Here is a 17385-nt window from a genome sequence, read left to right as displayed (position 1 = left end):
TGCGCAGTGATTAATGCTAATTTAAATACAGTTGGTTATGCTGAGCCGTTACGCTCACGCACATGACAGTAGGAGTGCTTGTCCTCGGCTAACAATTCTGAAATGCCATCTTTCCAACGTGACCCATGTATGGAGGAGGACACGAGAATGTTAGGAACAGAGTCGTGACGAGGCCTATTATTTTTATTGAGATAGCAATTATATGGACACTCAGGGAGCATTTTTGCCGTCGGCGTCGCCGTGAGGCTCCGTATAAAATCCAAGGACAACATCGCCCCGCGCGTCGTGTGATTATGTGCGAGTGAGAGCGTGTGCCGGAAGCCGAAGATCGTTGCCCAAGCGGAGACGAACGCTGTCTGTCTTCCGTAAAGACCCATTGTGGTCCCGGAGGTGAAAATACGTTGCACCAGCTGGAAACGCGTACATTAAACAGCCGGGCGCGGTCGCGCGCGCCCTATCTTGAGAGAGATCAGCATCCCGCTCATACCTCTGTATGTGCTGTGTTCTCACCGCTCAGCTTGCACTGAATCGATAGACAACACGAAGGTCACTTCGCTCGCTGCAGCGGCCGCGTTTTCTGACGCCGGCGTTTTGTTGAGTAACGCCAGGTTGGATGCAAAAAGAGTGAGCTACTAGCCTTGCTTCGTATAACGTTCCAATTTATTGCTGTCGCATTAATTGCTTCGCCTTTGAGGTGAAACCGACTTCTTTTCACAGTGAGAAACTTCCACGAGCTCTCGCTGTGCTTCCCGCTGCAAACAGTGTTGCCCGTATTTGAGTAGGAGTTTGAAATCTAGAATTTGACAGGCCTGTCAAGTTTAACATTTCTAGTTTTAACATTTAGTTCATCATATATAAAAACTCGCACGACCTACTCGCAACATATTACTACGGGCAAGAAAAGAGCTGACCGCTTTTCAGAACTGCTGACGTTTGTCCTTAATTGTTCAGTTCCTTCCAGAGGCTTTTCACATAATTCTACTAACCTCATAGAATATTTGCCTCTTATTCGGAAAGTTTCGGATTGCTTATAAATTCGGCATGTCTGAGGTTTGCATTGGTAGATCCAAGAACCTTAGCATTCGTGTGTTTTCTGTTAAGTGCACACGTGTTTTAAACATGCGCCAAAACAAGCAGCCGCGCCGCTTTCTTTTCCTGATCTCGTGTTGAAAATCAAGTGTAAACGCTTTTTGGGAAGGAACTACGCACGTGCAGACACTCTTGAAACAGTGCTGGTGTGCGGCCATAGGTCATAGCCAGCAGAGAGCGCTGCGGTGAAGTGCTGCGCGTTATAAAAGTATAAGCTTGAAACGATAAAGTGCGTGTTATTTGAGAACTCTCGATTCAAAAACGTGCGTTTAATGAGCGCCTTTGGCGGTGCCTTCGGTGACCTTGTCGAGCGCCTCGACAACGGCGGACATGTGGTCGATGCCGGTGCCGCAGCACCCTCCGAAGAACCTGACGCCAGCTCCGTACCACTCGACCACCTGCGACTGCAGCTTCTCGCGGTCTTTGGGCGGCTGGCCAAATACTCCCACTTCGTGAAACTCGGCATCGGGCCGAGCGACCAGCGGTGGCCTTCCGCTCTTCCACACGCCAGACAGCAGTGGTGCCACCATGTGCGCCTGGACGAAACAACGTCGAGACACGCATGAGAAACGATAAACGAACTATTGAGACTCGAACTATAGCAGTAGGCGATGCGCGCATTGTTCGAGAAGTGCATTGCGTGGAAACATTTTGACAGGTTGCAACGTTAATTTCAAAATTAACGTAGGCATGCATATGCGAAAACGCGGTGACAATTAATTAATCGTCTGTATAGATTCTGGTTCCTGCAGCTTATATCCTATGTATGGCACATACGTGACGTTTGATTCCCGCCACCGCACGTGGGGGTAAGAGCGCCCTGTGCTAGAAAAAACCCGTTCTCTGAACAGCAATAGGTTAAAAACCACTAAGGTAGTTCCGTCAGGTGAAGCATTATTTTTATTTATTTTAGAAAGTCGATTGCAGTTATATCTAATTAAGCAAAGGTTCCACAATTAACGGGAGAAAATTGGGGACAAGATTACCTATTTGAAATTCGCGCGCGAAGTGCAGCAGTATGGCGTCACGGATTTCGATGTATTAACGCACGTTTTCATTTTTGTTCAGGAAGGTTTTATTGGTTGGCGCACTTTATTTACTTGCTGCCTGCGCGTGGCACGAATTAACAGCTAGGCGCGCGGTATTCGCTTGAGACAAGCATATCTGTAAACATTTCTGCTAAACGCGTGTAACTTCGTTACTGGCCGACTTCATGTCCGCAACAGAAAGAAAAAAAAATCTGTAAGTAAAAGCTAATTAGTGAAACTCGGTTAATTTCGCACGCTGAACATTGCGATCTCTCACAGCCCAGTCATAAATACCTCTTCAAGTATAATATACCCGAAGATGTGTAACTACAATGTCTGCCACAGGCGATACACGTTAAAGTACACGCCGGTATACGTTCAATTCAGCATTTAAAGATAAAGTAATATACAGCAGCACGAAGTTGAGACACAAACAGCGACACTTCACAAAAGGAGCCTAGCAGGACATGAAATAAATAGTTCTCAAACGTTCGCGCCACTTAATTTTGTGATAATTCGACCGCCACGTCTAGCTGTCCCGCTACTGGATTCTGCAATTATGTCGCAAGGCATCCCCTACAGAGCATGTGGGTCTACCACGTAGTGGGTGTCGACACCCTCTCCTTACTCAATCGTCCTGCGTGGTTAACGGTGTCGCAAAAAAATCACAGCATATCCACGGAGTGAATGATGATGAGTGGGCGAAGCTGCGGAGGTTCATCGGTAAACCGTGAATCTTCCGTGAATTCTGCCCAGTACATCATCACCGACGTGAGATCGGGCGCGTTTATACTAAAGGTTCGATGAGTTATGACGACTTGCAGCTCACTTTAATTTTACATGTACGCTGTGAATTTTCATTGTTTAGAAAACCATTGCTTTAGAAAAATCTGGCATCTTTTCGTTTTGCTTTAGAAACATCTGGCGTTCTTTCGTTCTGCTTTTACAAAACATCTGGCGTCTTTCGTTGGTTTATTTCATCAATCAACGGCGTTTTGAACAAAATTTTTATTGTTTAATCACGCACAGGAGAAATCTCACCAGGCACTACCTTGGAGGTAAACAATGGCTGCTAATGGGAATGAGAGACAGAAGAAGTCGGCTTTTAGCTAACACTTACACTTCTACTTCTACTAACGTTTCCTACTGGAACATGCCAATGACTGCTAATGGGGAATGAGAGACAGAAGAATTCGGCTTTTAGTTAACGCGCACGCTGCGAATTTTTTATTGTTCAACAACGCACAGGAAAAATCTCCCACCGGCACCACCTTGGAGGTCAAAGCGTAAGACTTGTTACGGACTACGACTACTACTACTACTACCTACTACGACGACGACGACTACGAGGGACGAACGGGTGCCGCCTTAAGGAGCTTCGCCCCTAAAATAATTCGACCTACACGTTTCGAATCAGCTATCTCACGCAAGTCAAGCTGGCTTCCCCGCACAATGACTCTTACTGCGGTGAAGACAGCTTCGCTAGCTCCGCTCTTACTTGACGGACTCGAAAATTTTCTGCGCCAATCGATTCGCGAGGCGATAAACTCCGATAACGAGTTCATTGGCTTATTACTAGAAGTGTTTCCCGACCCCTTTAAGAAGAGGAGTCTCGCATTTGTTTTCTCATCTAGCAATGAACTCCATGATGCGAAATCAACACATATGTGTATAGTTATGAAAGATGTCGGTGTAGGTAACTGACTTAAATTTTTATATTTAGTATCCCTTTGACTTCGCTGTCTTGCATTTTTGTTTATTTATTTTTTAACTTCCTTTCTATGGCAATCATTGCGAGAAGTCAGTGGAGTGAGCAGCGCTTCAAGATTCTCATTTAGTCGACGTGTTAGGTGGAACGCTCCTAAGCGCATTGACCTGTATAACGAAATATTCCTTGCGTGTCGGCCTTGCACGTCACGGTGCACGACCTCTATAACGAATTAAGTGGCTTGTGTACGGAGCATGTTGATTTCAAGTCCCGAGCATTTTTTTATTACTGCGTTTGACTGCATAAGCATGGATTTTAACGTACTTTTACCCTTTTACCGAGCGAAAATTCTCAAAGTTTTTGCGAGCAGCATTAATTATTGAGTTATGTACGCTGCATTGTCATAGGAGATAATCAGAATGCTGTAGCGAAACCTTCGAGCCACTGGAAGCAGTAAGCCCGAAAGCTTAGGAGAGTGGTGAATTGAATTGAATAGTTGGTTCATGATAAATGCAAAGAAAAAATATAGAGAAAGGGGAAACATGAACCCACAGAACAGAACGTTTTGTCCTGTCAATTCATGTGTCCTTAATTCGTCTGCGTATTATTGCAATACCAACGGGCACAGCAGGCAAATTTTCGCCGTCGCCGTATGTTCCGCCGTGATAAGTGTGTGTGTGTGTGTGCGTTTAGCAATTATGATTTTAAGTGCTTTGCATCCATTAAGGGGCCCCCGGAATGGCGCCGTCTGTATAGCTGTCTCGACGTGCCTGGCAACAGTTGACGCCAATGGCCACGAGCTGTCCCGCCGAGTCCTCGGCGAGGCATGCGCGCACGGCGTCCGCGATGCTCTCGCCCTTGGCCGTGAGACGCTCGTTCTGGCAGCTGAAGCTGAGCCAAGCCCTGGCGCCGGGAAACTCGCGCAGCAGCCGCACCAGGGCCAACGCCTCGCGCAGCGCGGGCACCGTCTCGAAGGCGAGCAGGTCGCAGCCGCGCGCCAGGCACCGCACGCGGGGCCGGTGCCAATCGCGCAGCTCGTCCACCGACATCCGGTCCGCGTAACTGCCGTTGTACTCGGAGCCGTCGTACAGGTACGCGCCGTACGGACCCACCGAGCCGACGACGCGCACTGACTTGGCATCGAAGTTGCGAGGCGCTGTGCACACAAAAGGAAAAGAGATCGCCGAGACGTGCGGGTTAATTACTGCGCCGAGACAGCTGTGTGTAATGCGGAGGTGGGCATTCATTAGCGGCCAACGAGACAAACGTGTACGTGTGCCGGTGAACAAATGGTAAATAACTTTTATGAAGGCGAACGTCACTTATATATAAGATTCAAGCTTTGATCACAACAGTGATTTATTTTGTGTGCCTTGCCTTGCACACACAGCTGCTCTGGCTCAACCCCTCCCTCCCCTCCCCCCCCCCCCCCTCGCGCGAGCGTTCTTTTCTTTTCCCACAAGAATTAGGGAAAACTATGTCTCTGTATTCAGCGCGGAAGAGATCTCTGAAAGAAAAAGAAGCAAGCAGAGCTGGAGAAAAAAAAAAGCTTTAAAATTGAACAGGACGTACGATGCGCGCATATCATACCGCAGCTGGCCGCACGTAAGCTGTGGTTCCAATGATCTTAATAAGCTTCTATTGCAAGAGGTACGTACAGGGGCCATCACAAGTTCCCAGGCCGCTAACCCAGGAATGGGATAGCGGCCTGGGAACTTTTGAACACCCTTGTACATCTGTTCGACATTTTGTTTAATACGATTAAATATTTGATAAATATTAATTATAGCGGAGACAGTATTCTGCCCATAGTCAACATTAAGAAATTTAGTGGAAAAAGCAAATCGCCAGCAGGGGAAAATGGGGACCAACGTTTTTTTTTATTTCTCATGCGCAGTGTAGCACAATTACGTCAACGTGATGTCACTGATTAAAGTATTTTCCTGTTTGCATGGGGTTAAATGGTATATTTTAAATTGCCGAAAAAGTTTATCAAAACATTTTCGCATTTATTCATTGGTTCGTTTACAAAGCAAAAATGATTTTTGTGTGTTGATGAAAAACCGAGTGGAGTCACCAGTCAGAATTCATGACGTCAGAGAGCTCTGACTGTAGCCACTGCTTTCTGAACTCGTGCGGGAACTTCGAGGTGGCGCGTCGTACCAGTTCGCGGTGACGTCGTCGTCCTGACATCACTCACCAGAGTCTCGTCAGTTTTTTATCGAACGACAAGTAAATTCTACATTACATTCTAAATTAAAGTCGCAACCTCGCATGTTTCAAGAATTTTTCCGGAGCCGTAACGTCGAAAATAGCTGCAGAAGAGCCTAGCAAAACTTTGACGTCAAACCAACGTTACAACGCTAAAATTGTGCGCGCGAAATTCAAGAAAGAAAAAATGCTTTAAAAATGATCTACATCTCTTGCCGCTCTGTATAGTGTCTTTGTAAGGCACGCACCTTCCTTTCTGTGGGTTCGGTCATCGGCGCCAAGCTTGCGTGGCATGTCGGTCGCGCTCCGTCTCGCCAGGCTGACGCTGGAGGCGATGAGGTCTTCCGCCTCGGACACGCTGATGGAGAGGTGCTCCTGCAGCGCCTGGACGCTCGCACGCAGCGTGCAAGTCGTCAGCACGTTGCAGCCGACGCTCAAGTAGTCCTGGTAAGCCTGCGTGCATCGTTTTGTGATGACCCTGTGTGACCAACACCGCCGCGCACTAAACTCCATTTTAGTCTCTCCATGATATCAGTGTGGAGAGTGGACGTGTTCGCGCATGCGCATAGCAGGATCGCGAACCGTGACGTATGATGTGGTCTCACCTTGACGAGGTCGTCCGGCCTGCTCACCAGAAGCCTGGCCGTCCAGAGCGGGTCTCCGTCCAGGTCAGACCCGATGACGGCGTCCAGGCTGCCGTTCACGACAGCCGGCTCCCCATGCGGCCCTGACACACCGGTCGCCTCCATCTTGCTTTCTGCTTCTTCCTCTTCGTCTAAATTTCCGGCACGTGCCCTCGCGCAACGATATACGTGAGAGCGGATGCGTCGGTCGATTGACCACAGACCCAGGTGGATAAAATTATAAATGTTCATGAGATTAAACGGACAATGTGCCGGTGTACCATTTTTGCTACGGCGTAGTTTAATTGATACTTCATATTTTTGAAATTCTGGGAGAGGCATAAGTTGCAAGTTCTCCAACATCGCCAAAATACTTATATGTATATATAGAGAGAAATAGATGAAAAGGAAGAGGCGGGGAGGTTAACCTGGTGCGAGCGACCGGTTTGCTACTCTGCACACTTATACTATATAAGCATCATAAGACGTGAATAGGCAACACACGACCACCAAGCGAAGAGCAGTGGGATGCCTGTCTACTCAGTTCGAGCCCTGAGGGCCTTGCAGCTACTTAGTGCACGGCAGGACTCGGAATGCGGCCAGGTCGTACGGCTTCCTGCATTGAGGAACCACCGGCCTCGCGCGAAGATTAATTCGCTTGTTCGGTCGACTAACGTTATATCATTAACATTGTGCGAAAGAAAATGCAGAGCATGTGGTATAACGTTTTTGAAATGTGCTCTTTACGTCGAACAATCTATGTATGTAGTTCAGCAAACCGAGGACTAACTGACAATCACATTAGTCTCTGCATGCAGCTAATTTTTAACAGGACTTTCGCAGCCGTTTCCGTCCGCCAGAGTGCTGCGTATCAAAAGAAAGTCCCCCCCCCCCACCAAAAAAAAAAAAAAAACAGCCATGACAATTCAATCTGTGTCGGATGGAATATTGGATTTTTACTTGGAAGCTTAATTATATCAATACGAAATGAATCACTCACAATCAGTCTGACTCATTAGCCCAGGGGTGGCAGAAATGCATTGAAAATTACTAACCACAAAAATCTGTGGAAACCGAATTCTTACTGCTCATTGAGGGAGGAACACAAAATAAATCAGCCATTGTTGCGGTGACAGTTTGGAAGTTCATTAATGCAAGATGATTATTTACGCTTGGTTGATTCCTCTTTTATTTACTATTTTAGCGTTACGTTTTATCCGATCGCAATCTGGGTTTCTATACCCGCGACATTTTATGTAAAGTAGCCAACATGTATACATGCATAGCCATCTGTTCCTCAGCTGTCAGTCGGTGCTTGTCCTTTGCTACTCAGTTAAATGTGCACTTGCCAGCACCATTTGTTTTGTCTTTTTTTTTTCTTTTTTTTGCGACAGCAATTATACGAACTCCAGAAGCATTTCTTGCCATCGGCGTCGCCGAGAGGTTCCGTATAAACTCCGAGGGCGATAACGACGCACCGTGCATCGTGTGTTCCATGTGCGAGTGAAAGCGTGCGAGGGATGCCGACGATCGCGGGCCTGGAGGCTCCGGCAGGAGCTGCGTACTTTGAGCTGCCGGATGCCGTCGCACACGCCCTACTCTTGACAGTGATCAGCAGACGGCTCATACCTTTGTACAAGCTGTGTTCCCACAGCTCAGTTCGTGTTGAAGCGACATAAGCACCACAAAGGTCGATTCGTTCACTGCAGAGACAGAGTTTCCTTACGCCAGCGTTTTAACAGTGGGTGTCCGCCGTCGTCGCCTGTGTTTCGCAGTGATGTTTGCCCGAGCGCATTGACACTACGCTTGTTAATTTAGTTAGTAAGCGAATGTTTCCAAATTTATACGCTACATAAAATATTTCGTACAACATTCCAATTCGTTGCTATCGCATTCATAATACTTCGCTTTTGCGGCGAAACTGTCCTTTTTTTTTTTACTTTCCGAACTTATCCGCGGTCTCCTGCAGCTTCCAACGCAAACGGAGTTATAAAGTGAAAGCGACGTACAAACGTCATTCAGTCAATTAGGCATCCGCCATATATTCGAACAGTCGAAGGTTTGATAGCTCAGCTTGCGCCTATGTCAACACACGCAGCTTACATCGTGGTTATTCCTGCAGCCGCGCAGCTGACCGCCCTTTGACTAATTCGCCATTTCTAGAGGCGTAGATGAGGGAGAGAAAATTGTACTTTTCCGAGCGAGATTAGCGCGCCAGAGAAACTTCGGACCTCTTGCCAGCCGGTCTGTCGTAGGACGTGGTAGGACGTGTCGTAGGCTATTTTATAATAATACGCACTCGGTGTGTACCTCGCGAATCGGGGATATGTGCAGGACGTCCGGGCTTTTACGCTGGTCGCTGTTCCTGTTGATGCTCAGAGACGCTACTTTGGCATACAAGTGTTCAGGTAAGCGCATAAAGTGTTATAAAACGATATATATTCATGAGAGCAGCATTTTGGGCTAGTTGGTGATCCATGACATCAAAGAAATTGCACGACGAAAAAGTACAAACACAGCGCAGACTTTCAACTCGTTATATGCTGTAGAGAGTTGAAAGTCTGTGCTGGGTTTGTACTTGATGATGATGATGATGACCTTTATAAATGGCTCGCACCCACTCTGGGGGATTGGCCAAATTACGATGTCGCGTTCCAAAACTAAACTTTTATATGCATAGATCTGGTCTGGCTCCTTCCCCTCTTTGCTCGTTTTGTAACAAGGACGAAACAATTGAACATTATTTCTTATCACGTAACCGCTTCAATTTCCTGAGGAAAAACATTCTCAAAGCGGCGTTTAATCGTATTGGATTGGATTTCATTACTTCGAATATTCTATATCCTTGGGAGCCTCCTCATTAGGTCATTGTCACCGGGATGTCTGTTCCGCTGTACAAAAATTCTTAGTTGAATCAGGGCGATTTTGATTCTGAATTTTTAAATTAGCATTATTAATATATTCTAACTTTCTATAATTCATTTTCACATGTGTCCACTTTTACCTCTAAATTATTCGTCTCTTGTTTGTACTTGTCTTCTTCTGTCCGTGTTTTCATCGCGCAATTTCTTTGATATACATCCACTGCCGAAAATTGTTATTCTATGCGTCGTTTTGTCCGCGGGGCGCGGACGCTGTAAAAACATTTCGTATGACTTTCTTCGCGGTAATTTTCCTCAATGTATAGTTTCCGTAATGTAGTTTTCCTCACAGAACATGTGAAAAAAGCCGTCCCGGCTGTTGATTAAATAGCGTGTTTTTATATGCTGTAGTGATGTTTCAGCCTGTGGACCGGCATAGTCCAACAAGCCGATTACCAATGATTTACTTGTGCTAATTAAACGGAACCTCTGATAACATGTCATCTTCTATGGGCGAAAATAACGGCGAATAATTTTTGTTCCGATTTTCCTATATATTTGGAAGTGCGTTTACACGTTGTAGTGGCTTACCGGCTTCCATCATTCTCACCCATGAGGGCCACATTTCGACGGCGGCGAAATGCCTAAAAGCTCCGTGCACTCAGGTTTAAGTGCCCTTAGGGACGTAGCCAGAATTTTTTTTCGGGAGGTTGGGGGGGGGGGGGCACCCAAACCTCCTCCCCCTCACTTTCCTTTTCCACCCCTTACTATTCTATACAAGACTGTGCTATGCTTTACCTTCTCACTTCCTTTCCCTACTCCTCACTATCACTTCCCTTTCCCACCCCTTGCTATATAATATACATGGATGGCTAGGGTAAGCACGACCAAGCATTTTCTAGAATTCATGAGTTATTGATCGATTATTCATTGGCTATGGATTGGTTATCACAACGTATCGGTCATGCATTTTTTGGGAGTCCGGCTGAGCACGTCCAAGCAATTGCCTAGAAATTATTGGCTATTGATCGATTATTGATTAGCTATTAATTAGCAATCGATGCTAATCCCATCCCGTCCCATGCTAAGCCCATCCAAGCATTTTATAGAATTTAATGGTTATTTATCGATTATCACTTAGATATTGATTGGTTATCGATTGGTTATCAATAGCTAATTATCAATAACTAATGATTAGGGGTGTGCGAATATCAAATTTTTCGAATACGAATCGAATACGAATATCCACCTTCGAATATCGAATCGAATATCGAATATCAAAGGAAAAATGCCTCCACAGTAACAATATTTTATTTAACATGTAGCTATTTGAAAAAAAAAGCATTAACAGCCTGACTGGCAACACAACATACACTGCTATCTCCAGAACACAATGTTCAGGCTAGCACAATGCACATCACAACACAAGCAAATATCACGGCACAATGAAAGCAATGACTAGATGTTATCATCAAGAAATACGAGTTGCTCCACATGATCAGGCAGCAGGCGCTCCCTTCCAACAGAGACAACCCCCCCCCCCCCCCCCTGCCACTGAAAAGGCACGCTCGCTTGGAACAGAAGTGGCTGGTATAGGGAGGTACATGGGGCAAAGCTTTGCCAGACTGGGGTATCTGAAGGTGCCTACAGTCCGCCACCAGTCACATGGGTCACTGTCTTCCTTCAGAAGCGGTCCCGCATAGTGAACGAGTGGTAGTGCGGCACGTTACGGCCGCATAATATTGAAAATGTATGGTTACATGATCGCCAACAGCGCTGCACGTCGGAGATGCACCAGCAATAAATCATACGTATTGGGGCGCTCGTCGCAGGCAGATATCGTGCCTCCGTGTATTTACGATGCTTATCGCTCCTCTCGGCAACGTTTTTAGCTATTCGATCGCAGCAGAAATGTGGAAGACGAGTTATTTTATGCATGATAATCGAATGGCATATTCGAAATTTTCAAATATTCGAAGTTATCGAATATTCGTAACTTTTCGAATACACGATTTTCGAATCGAATACGAATATTTCGAATGTAATATTCGACGAATATTCGAAACTTTCGAATATTCGCACACCCCTACTAATGATCAATTAGTTATTGGTTACTGATAACAATCAATAGCTAATTGTCAATTAGCTATTGATTGGTTATCGACTGGCTATCAATAGCCATCGGTGGCTATGCTAGGAGCTGCTTCGCAGTGCGCACATATCCGCTTTCAATGGTGCATACCCGCCAAAGCTAGGCCGAGTTTTTGCGAACGCCGCGCGGACCAACGGCGAGCTTAAACAATTCCGCTGTTAAAGGGGCCCTGCAACACTTCTTCAACGTGGTCAGAAAACGCTGCCGATCGGTAGTCGAGCCAAACATTATTTACAATTATTTCTCAGTCAGCTGGACAAATGATCCCATATAGCCAAACGACTGATCCATATACCCAAATTCACGGCCATTGGCCGATTTGGACATCGTGGGCTGCATAGGTACTGCGGCCGCCGCGGGAGGCCGCCACGTGCCTGCGCGCGCGCTCGCGATCACTGAAAGTCAGCCGCGCGTTCGAAAAAAAAAAGTGCTCAAGGTCACGCGCGCGTGACGTAACCTCTTCCCCCATGCCATCCCTCCCTGCTTAGCTTCCACTGCACTCGTCGGGACGAGAGAATAGAATAAGCAATTACAGCGTGCGACAAATCTCTCAACTCCGCTCGTACTTGAGATTCAAAAAATAAAACAAACAAAATGCGGCGATCGATTCGTGAGGCAATAGGCTCCTTTAATAAAGCCATTCGATGGTTACTTGGAAAAGTGTTGCAGGACCCCTTCAAAAAAGGAAACAATTTCGAGTACTACACGCAGTGCTCTACTATGGAGAGCTCTTGCAGTTGTTCCTCGTATATACAGGGTGTTTTTTTTTTTAGACAATGCAGATTTTTTATAAAAATCCTATGACAGTAAGCCTCTTGCCGTTTTCACACATGAAGTCTATGTCGAGGCGGAAGTACTTTGACGCAGTTATAATGACACTTTTGCCATTAATTAACAAAAACTCGTTAACTAACTTTTTAATTATTGACTTGAGGGCAGGTGTTTATATTAGAAAATTGTAGTGCGTGCCAATTTATGGCACACTCATCTTTCAGAAATCACGAAAGTTGCACGTAGTTCGAGATATTCATAATCGAAATTCAAGGGCGAAAGCGAAACTGATCGCGCTCGGCGCGCACAAAGTTTGGCGGAACACCGGGACAACACTTGACAGGGAAGTGACGAAATTCAGACGCGCAGAAGCAGAATCTGGCCAGAAAAACCGGCAAGCATTCTGAAATACACAAGTAGACAGCTTAATGTTTGTGTGCGATGGGTAGTGCTTATGTGTTTCTCTCTTAAACTATAAAGAGGCGCGAATAACTATTTCGCGTGTCTGCACGAAGAATCGCGGAAGTGGCAGCCCCCGAGTTTTATGCTTACCAGACAAAGAAAAGGTTGATACACAGTTCGAAAGAAATGGATAAGCACCAAACACTAGGCGAGAAAATAAGGCGATGCGCGGGCACAAGTGAGATGACTTGCAGCTTTTCACGAAAACATACTGCCGCCGCGGCGCGCCTTCATTCAAATTTCTTCGCTCCCTTGTGACTCGTAATTCCGGTCTGACGTACAGAACGGTCGCGCTTCGTGCGATCAGTTTCGATGTCGCACTTGACATTCGATGAAGAATATCTCGAACTAAGTGCAACTTTGGAGTGTGTAAAAAATTGGTATGCCATAAACTGGTACGCACTACAACTTTCTAATATAAACACTTGCCTTCAAGTCAATAATTAAAATGTTAATTAACTAGTATTTGTTACTTAGTGGTAACAGTGTCATTATAACTGCGGCAAAGTTTTTGCGCCTCATCGTGGAGTGCGTGTGCAAAAACGACAAGAGCCTTACTGTCATAGGATTTTTGTAAAAAAGTCTGTATTGTCTAAAAAAAAAGAACATCTGTATGTGTAGGTGCTTGCCAACTTAGACGGGTTTGTTGAGGCACGGCCGGTCTGGAGGCGCGCGCTCGCACCTGAAGGGAGCGAGCGCGCGCCTCCAGACCGGCCGTGGTTGAGGAGAGTCCCATGAAATACGAAACGGAGCACTCGTTCTTGCATGGTTCAGTTTTCGGAATCGGGTCTTTCAGGAAGAGTTTACAGGCATCCTGCGAGTCCTATAAGATCACGCAATCTATTTTGTCAGCTGCTTCTTGCAGTCAAATATGGCATTGACAGAAACATACGCTACGCACTTCACGTTGATGGCGTCACTCTCTGGGCGAACAGGAAAAGCGAGAATACTCCCCGAGCTGTAGCGCATATTCGAACAGTGACTCAAGTGACACCATACCATTATTGATGGCACTGAACTGAGTAAAGCACGCTGTAGATATGTGCCCGCTTCCCCTGCCAGAGCAAACAGGTACATCTATTGCTGTTCTGTTTTTAATTTCAGAAGTCACAGACATCGTGTTCGACAGGGCTTCGGAATGCGTCGTGAAGATTATGCACCCAACTGTAAGCACTCTTCGCGTACTACACGCGACCTCTTTTGCATATGTTTCCTTTTTTCGGCGGTTATACTTTTTTTCACAGATGCTAGAGACGTTCGAGAAGAACCAACCTTCTGCGATCACCACCTCTGGGATGCCGGACCTTCAGCAAGTCAAGCAAGCATGGAACAAAAGCTGTACACCTCAAGCCAACAGCATTGTACGAGCTTGAAAGCTTCATTGTTCTTGCCTGGCGCTACAACATAGCTTTGTGTGCCGCTTTTCGCTGGCGATATCACCTTACTTCGCAAGCTCAAGTCGCCTAGCCGCAAGCTTTAGTGCAATAGCAAGTGTACGGGTACTCCAATCCAAAATTTGCCATTGCCGTCGCCGTTACGTTCCCTGTAAAGTGTGTGATCACGGTGAGCCTGGTCGGGAGGGAAGCATGCCCCCCACCCTACCCATTGGAACTCGTCGCGGGTCAAGACCCGCTACGTTGAGGCAGGGAAGTGTTTTAGGCGAAGAGTGATCATCTTTTGCAGCCCATAAGGGAACACGACTCGGCGGCACAGCTGACGATACTGTGACGCCATCGTTACTGGAGACTCCATGGCTGCATAAAGACATGCAGACTTGAGTGCTTTACGCAACGCACGTCATTTGCTGTGACCAAACCTTGGGAAGCGAATACTTGATCCAGTTAAAAAAAGAGGGGGGTGGGGGGTGGGGGGGAATCGACGCTAGGCAGCACGTTTGACGTTTTTGCCTTAAAGGACCCCTGACACCAAAATTGAAACCTCGAGATGTTTGTGTTGTTTGACTTTCCTGTATACGAGGGCACATCTGACCGATTATTAGTGACGAACGTTGCCTTTAAGATATCTTAAAGGGATCATGAACCACTTTTCCAAGTAATGATCTAATGGCCTCAGTATCGGAGTGTACTGCCTCCCGAATCGATTGCCGCAAAAATTTCTCGAATCCGTCAAGAATCAGCGGAGTTACGGGGGTTTGGCGCACGCTCCCAGCGCTTTCTCTTTTCTCGTGCCGACGAGCGCACTGGAAGCTAGACAGGGAGGGATGGCATGGGGAAAAGAAGTTACGCCAGCGCGCGTCATGAAACGCGATCGCTCTCCCGCTGTGATTCGCTTGCGCGAGTGCGGCTACCGTGTACTGAGGAGGGCGCCGGCAAGTGACGGCACCCCGCGGCAAGAAGCGCATCTGATCCGAACGCCGCTCTCGATTTACGTCGGCTATCGGCCAATAAGCGTGCTATGTCTCTGCGACGTACAGCGGACAGACGCCCCGCCCACCGACGAGAGTGAGAACCGGCCTCTGTTTGAAAAGAGGGTGCCTGGGGAAACGGCAACTTCGCGCTCCGCTTGTGGCCATTACGCGGCGCGCACGACTGTAATATTTGGCAGAGCAGTTCATAGCCGTGTCAGCTTTCCGCAGGATGTGTTTTTTCAATCAGCCCAAGGGGTGCTTCGTGAGTGCCCACTTGAGTTGGCTGCACCTCGCGACATCCTGGTGTGACGTAGATAGAGGCCCCGTGTGACGTTCCACGAGTAAAGCAAGTATTGTGGACGTCACAGAAGGTTTGCGGGGCGCACGGGCACAATACGACGACTGGCACCTGGCGAGGCCTATTGTTCCGCACCCCTCTCGCTTTGTTGTTGGCCTGCTGTCGAGGGTGTCGTGGTAGTTTTCGTGAGGGGACACGCGCTTAACAGGTTTAACCCATACCGAGGCACCCACATACTTTCAATCTCTACCGCGCGCGGGGCCCCGATTTGAAAACCGCGCTTTCAACGTCACCACAGCTTGAGTGCACGTGGTCTTTGATGATCCCCCGCATGGGGCGCTAGTTTATTGTGGTTTTTAGGCGGGCGTTTTGAAGTGACGCTAAAATGGTCACAATTAACTACGCTAGAATTAGTTATACGATACGCTAGAGCATTTACGATTTAACTTAGGTATTACCAGACACAAAGCTACAAATTACAGTAAAAAAGTCATCAACAAAAATTTTGCTGTCAGGGGTCCTTTAAAGGGAAGCTAGTTTTAGATTTCGGTAAAACTTCGTTGTTAACAAGGACCAACATTATTGTCGACCATGGCGTAATTTTTCCCGCTGTTGTGGCAGCAGGAGCTTTAAAATACGCGAAAAGTTCGTCTTGCTCCGGCCACGCGAACGCGCCGAAAGTGTGGACGCGGAAACAAACTAACCGGAACTACGTCATCGTCGGAGAGCCGCGCAGCCCTGTCGTATCTTCAACCGTGGCCTTCGTGACTAGTTCCGGCTGCGTGCGTTGGTGGAAATGATCGCGAAGGCCATGCTTTAACAGTGCCGATGACGCGGCATACCGAAGCTGACGTCTCCGCGTTCGCTCAAAATCTCAAGACCTGCGGCTGCAGCTCGTTTTCGCCAAGAAATGCTATTTGCGTTCACTTCTGTGAACTCTTTACATTGGTTTGCGAATTCAGCAGGGATCAAACTATGATTAGACACTCCAGTTATTTTTTTTAACAAGTGCTTCAGCTTCCCTTTAAGCCGAGCTCGTGACAGACTAAACAGTCCACAATTTAGCTTGCACTCTACATAACAAAGTCACGTGCTAAAGGCCTCTAGACGTTGACGCGTGCAACATTCATCATACTGTGGCGCATTTTGCACACAAGCCAGAATCCGCTGCCGACCATGGGTAGAACGATTGAGCTTCCAGCCCACACCCAAAAATGTCAAATTTGACCTCAATGATTAGATTTACCATATCGTCATCTCAGCGACTTCGAATATTGTTTACACTAATATAATTCTGTATAATCTCGCGCAATATTAATTTGGAACATTGTCAATAAAAAGATCTCTTCTTTCAGACTGAACTACTGGTCCCAAATCAATCCGTAAGTATCTTACAAGCAATTCACATCTAAACTTGTTACTACTCGATGTAGCACTGCTAAAGTAGAACGCAGACAAGTAATTTTCTGCAATGCAAATGGCATCTCTTTCTTACACCCTCCCACTTTTCCAAGGATGAAGACAAAGCCAGGATAATATTTATGGTCGAGACCTGCCTCAATAGCACCATTTTCACTGTTCAGTTCGAGGCAAGTTTATAGTTGGCACACAACAGATGCAGGAAATACTCCATAGTAAAACAAATTTCATTGCAGGCATTGGTGGCAGCCAAGTGACAACACGCTCAACACACTCGTGTCCTACAAACAGATCATGGGCAGACATTCGTCATCCCTCGAGAATCAAGATGACTGTATAAATTTATGTCAGCAGCAAAATGTTTTGCGTATATAAATGAAGCAGTACAACTTAAA

At 46.7% G+C, this 17385-nt stretch overlaps 1 protein-coding gene across 1 annotated transcript; it reads right to left on the bottom strand.

The window, feature by feature from the left end:
• Window positions 1-4547: 4547 nt before the first annotated feature.
• On the bottom strand, window positions 4548-6785 carry LOC119388760 (uncharacterized). The gene is given in 4 exon segments (XM_049415185.1): window positions 4548-5043; window positions 6324-6345; window positions 6348-6489; window positions 6642-6785. Coding segments are annotated over 4 exon segments (804 nt in total).
• Between the last annotated feature and the right edge of the window lie 10600 nt (window positions 6786-17385).

Source organism: Rhipicephalus sanguineus, chromosome 4 (genome assembly GCF_013339695.2).
Source record: "Rhipicephalus sanguineus isolate Rsan-2018 chromosome 4, BIME_Rsan_1.4, whole genome shotgun sequence".
In the NCBI taxonomy this organism is placed as follows: domain Eukaryota; kingdom Metazoa; phylum Arthropoda; class Arachnida; order Ixodida; family Ixodidae; genus Rhipicephalus; species Rhipicephalus sanguineus.
This window is presented reverse-complemented; position numbering and strand designations above follow the sequence as displayed.